General features: G+C 46.2%; 1 protein-coding gene across 1 annotated transcript; it reads left to right on the forward strand.

Annotated features, from left to right (window-relative positions):
• The first annotated feature begins 539 nt into the window (after positions 1 to 539).
• LOC121405478 (transcription initiation factor IIA subunit 2-like) lies at positions 540 to 973 on the forward strand. The gene is made up of 2 exons (XM_041596179.1): positions 540 to 611; positions 719 to 973. Exons 1-2 carry the CDS (start codon positions 540 to 542, stop codon positions 971 to 973), a joined length of 327 nt encoding a protein of 108 aa, XP_041452113.1.
• Positions 974 to 2762: the final 1789 nt, after the last annotated feature.

Consider the following 2762-nt stretch of genomic DNA (forward strand, 5'->3'; position numbering starts at 1 on the left):
GTCCCAGCAGAATCTATTGGTGCAACGTTGTATTCATTTGTGCCATACGCCGAAGCATTGTGAGGCGAGGGCGAGGCCAACCAGTAAAGCGGATCTGCGATTGCACATGCGCAGCCATGCAGGCGAGAAACCCTTCCGGAAGAAGGGCAAAGCTTCCTCAAGCCAGATAAGACAAAGTAGGGAGGGAAGCAAACAAAGCTCAGCTGCATCGTACGCAGATTTAATTGAAGAACTGAATGACTTGGCGGGCGCAGCTGATGAGAAGATCATCCTGGATAAAGAAAATTCCCAATGCAGTCAATAAACAATATAAGATAATTCCAGAAAGTAAGTCGCTTAAATAAACTTCAGCTTAAATTAATTTCTAAACTATTTTCTTTGATCCACTCATCGATAACATCTAAATATCGTTAGCCTTGAAACATTTTACAGCACCGTCTCGAAAGACATTTTTCAACACCGTCTCGAAGTCCAGCGTGACAATTGCAATTGGAAAAGAAATCTTATTGTTCGAAGAAATCAACGCCATAATAATAAAAATGTCCCAGCAGCTATACCGCTCGTGCACCCTGGGCGACACGTTGCAGGATACTCTCGACGAGCTAATCCAGGTGAGTCCGGTCCCAGTGCGGTGGCAAAGAAGCGGCATTTCTGCGAGTCGCATCGCAAATGCAAAAATATACCATTAACTCTTGGCCCTTGCCCTTTCCCACTGCAGAACGATCTGATCACGCCAGCCCTGGCCCACAAGGTGCTCCTCCAGTACGATAAAAGCATTATCGAGGCCCTCAAACAGAAGGCGAAGGCAAGCTTATCCATCAAGGCGAAAAAGCTGAGGACCTACAACCTCTGCGACAATGTGTGGTCCCTCAAGCTGGAAGATGTGGAAATCCGCGAGCTGCACGAAATCGTCAAAGTCGACAAGGTGAAAGTTGTGGCAACCGAAGCCCCAAAGGAAGGCAACAAGCAATGATTGTTTAACGACGAAAACGATAAGCCAAATCATTGTTCAAACAACAAAACATTAAAAAAAATAGCAAAATAGCCATTTGAATTCGGTGATTGGTGGATAGGGAAATCATAAGCTGCTTTTCCAGTGCATGGCGACGGTTGGTTCCTTTGTGTCGAGTGTCGAGTAGCGAGTAGAAGCTTGAGCGGATTCTGTGTGGGTCAGCGAGTGGCCAGCATAAACTGAGAGCCAGGAAACGTAAAAGAAAGAAAATTCAACCATTGAGTTAGTGTCACAATTCATACATATACATACGTAAGTACTGTGTGTGTGGCTATAGCCAAGGGTTTGGTCAGACCCTGCCCAAGTGTACACTCCATTTCTGGAGCCAAGTAGAGCCATTCTTCTCCATCGGCTACCGAATCCAGCAGTCGTGGATTGATGGCTCGAACATTGGCTATGGGTAACCCTCCTCGGGGCAGCAGTGTAACAGTATCACACACAAGTATCAGTATTGCCTTGGCTGGACAACTGATTGTTGCATTCACGAGTTTCCAGTCGAAGAGTTTATGCCGAGTACAATCGCTGTTTTAGATTTTATTCAATGCATCCATGGGAACAAAAATTATTTCTGCCTGGCAAGGACTTCTACTACTTCTACATTCAATTGAAATTGATTAAAATTCGATATCACAACTAAGGTAACCGACTCTCACAGCTTCCACATCGATCCGTTGCTTATTGGCTTGGCTTTGAGCTGCATATACTCGATCAAATTACGTCCACTCTCTGCATTCGTACTAGTTCCCACTCGATACCAGTGGGTGCATGAGTGTAGCAGATGGAGAGAGCACCTATTCTGTTAGTCGAACACCACCAACTGAGCTCGATAGATATCCCATTACTGGGGGATTGCATACGGGCAGCCTCCTCCGTGGCTTGTTGTCCTCGTTCAGATTGTGGAGTAGAGCTTCCAAGGTTTTCACTCGTGGGTTTTGAAGGTGTCCAGTTGCAGGGCTTGCTCAATTGATTCCCTGACGGCCAGATTCTGTTGCAGATGTTGGGCTAGTGCCGCCTCGACTTCCAGCAACTATGCATAGGGGCCAGTCGCTTCCATGTTCAGTGTGGATATGGGCAGTTTGCCCGAGCATAGATAGCCGAGGATTCAGCTCATGCAGCTCATGCATGCTCTATGGAGACTTGTCCGAGTCAAAGAATCCTCAGATTGGGCTGTATGGGACGAAGGAGGCACTCAAGCAAATGGGCACGGAACTATTCAGTGCGCGCGGCCGGTATCAGGCAGTGCGACGGCAGGCACTGATCTTCTACCAGGAATGACACGGCCGAGTAGAGCTCGAGTAGAAGACGAAGAGGTTGTGTAGCCTGGCTGTTCCTTTTCGTTACTTCCCCTGCTTCCCCTGTTTGTGGACTGGTGGGAGTTTGTTTATATTTGTAATCCGCATATTCAATATTCAATAGACTGACTTTAGCAGCACTTTAGCACTTTAGTTTTCTTCCGCAATTTCTTTTTGTTATAAGCTCAATTTTTCTTGTCACTCGCTTCAAAGTGAAGTTGGCTGCGCTAAGAAAAATATCGATTGATATAATGAATAGATTGCAATAGTCGGCCTGCATCCGATAGTTCCATCGATGTTCCGCCAGCTCTGTACGCCTGGAAGGAAGATGCCTCCGCGGCTAATTTATATTTTGTAAATTATAATCTTAGCTACAATGAACCCGATGCTTTCGGATGATGTCCCTGATGAGCTGGGCGATGACATTTCGGATATTGATCCCCATGATGTTCCATGAT

This window comes from Drosophila obscura, unplaced genomic scaffold (assembly GCF_018151105.1).
Source record: "Drosophila obscura isolate BZ-5 IFL unplaced genomic scaffold, ASM1815110v1 contig_97, whole genome shotgun sequence".
Lineage (NCBI taxonomy): Eukaryota > Metazoa > Arthropoda > Insecta > Diptera > Drosophilidae > Drosophila > Drosophila obscura.

Bases quoted from the DNA above. Each gene is read 5' to 3' on its own strand.
- LOC121405478 (XM_041596179.1), top strand. From the start codon at position 540: ATGTCCCAGCAGCTATACCGCTCGTGCACCCTGGGCGACACGTTGCAG. The intron at 612-718 runs GTGAGTCCGGTC...TTCCCACTGCAG, and splicing joins CTCTCGACGAGCTAATCCAG to AACGATCTGATCACGCCAGC.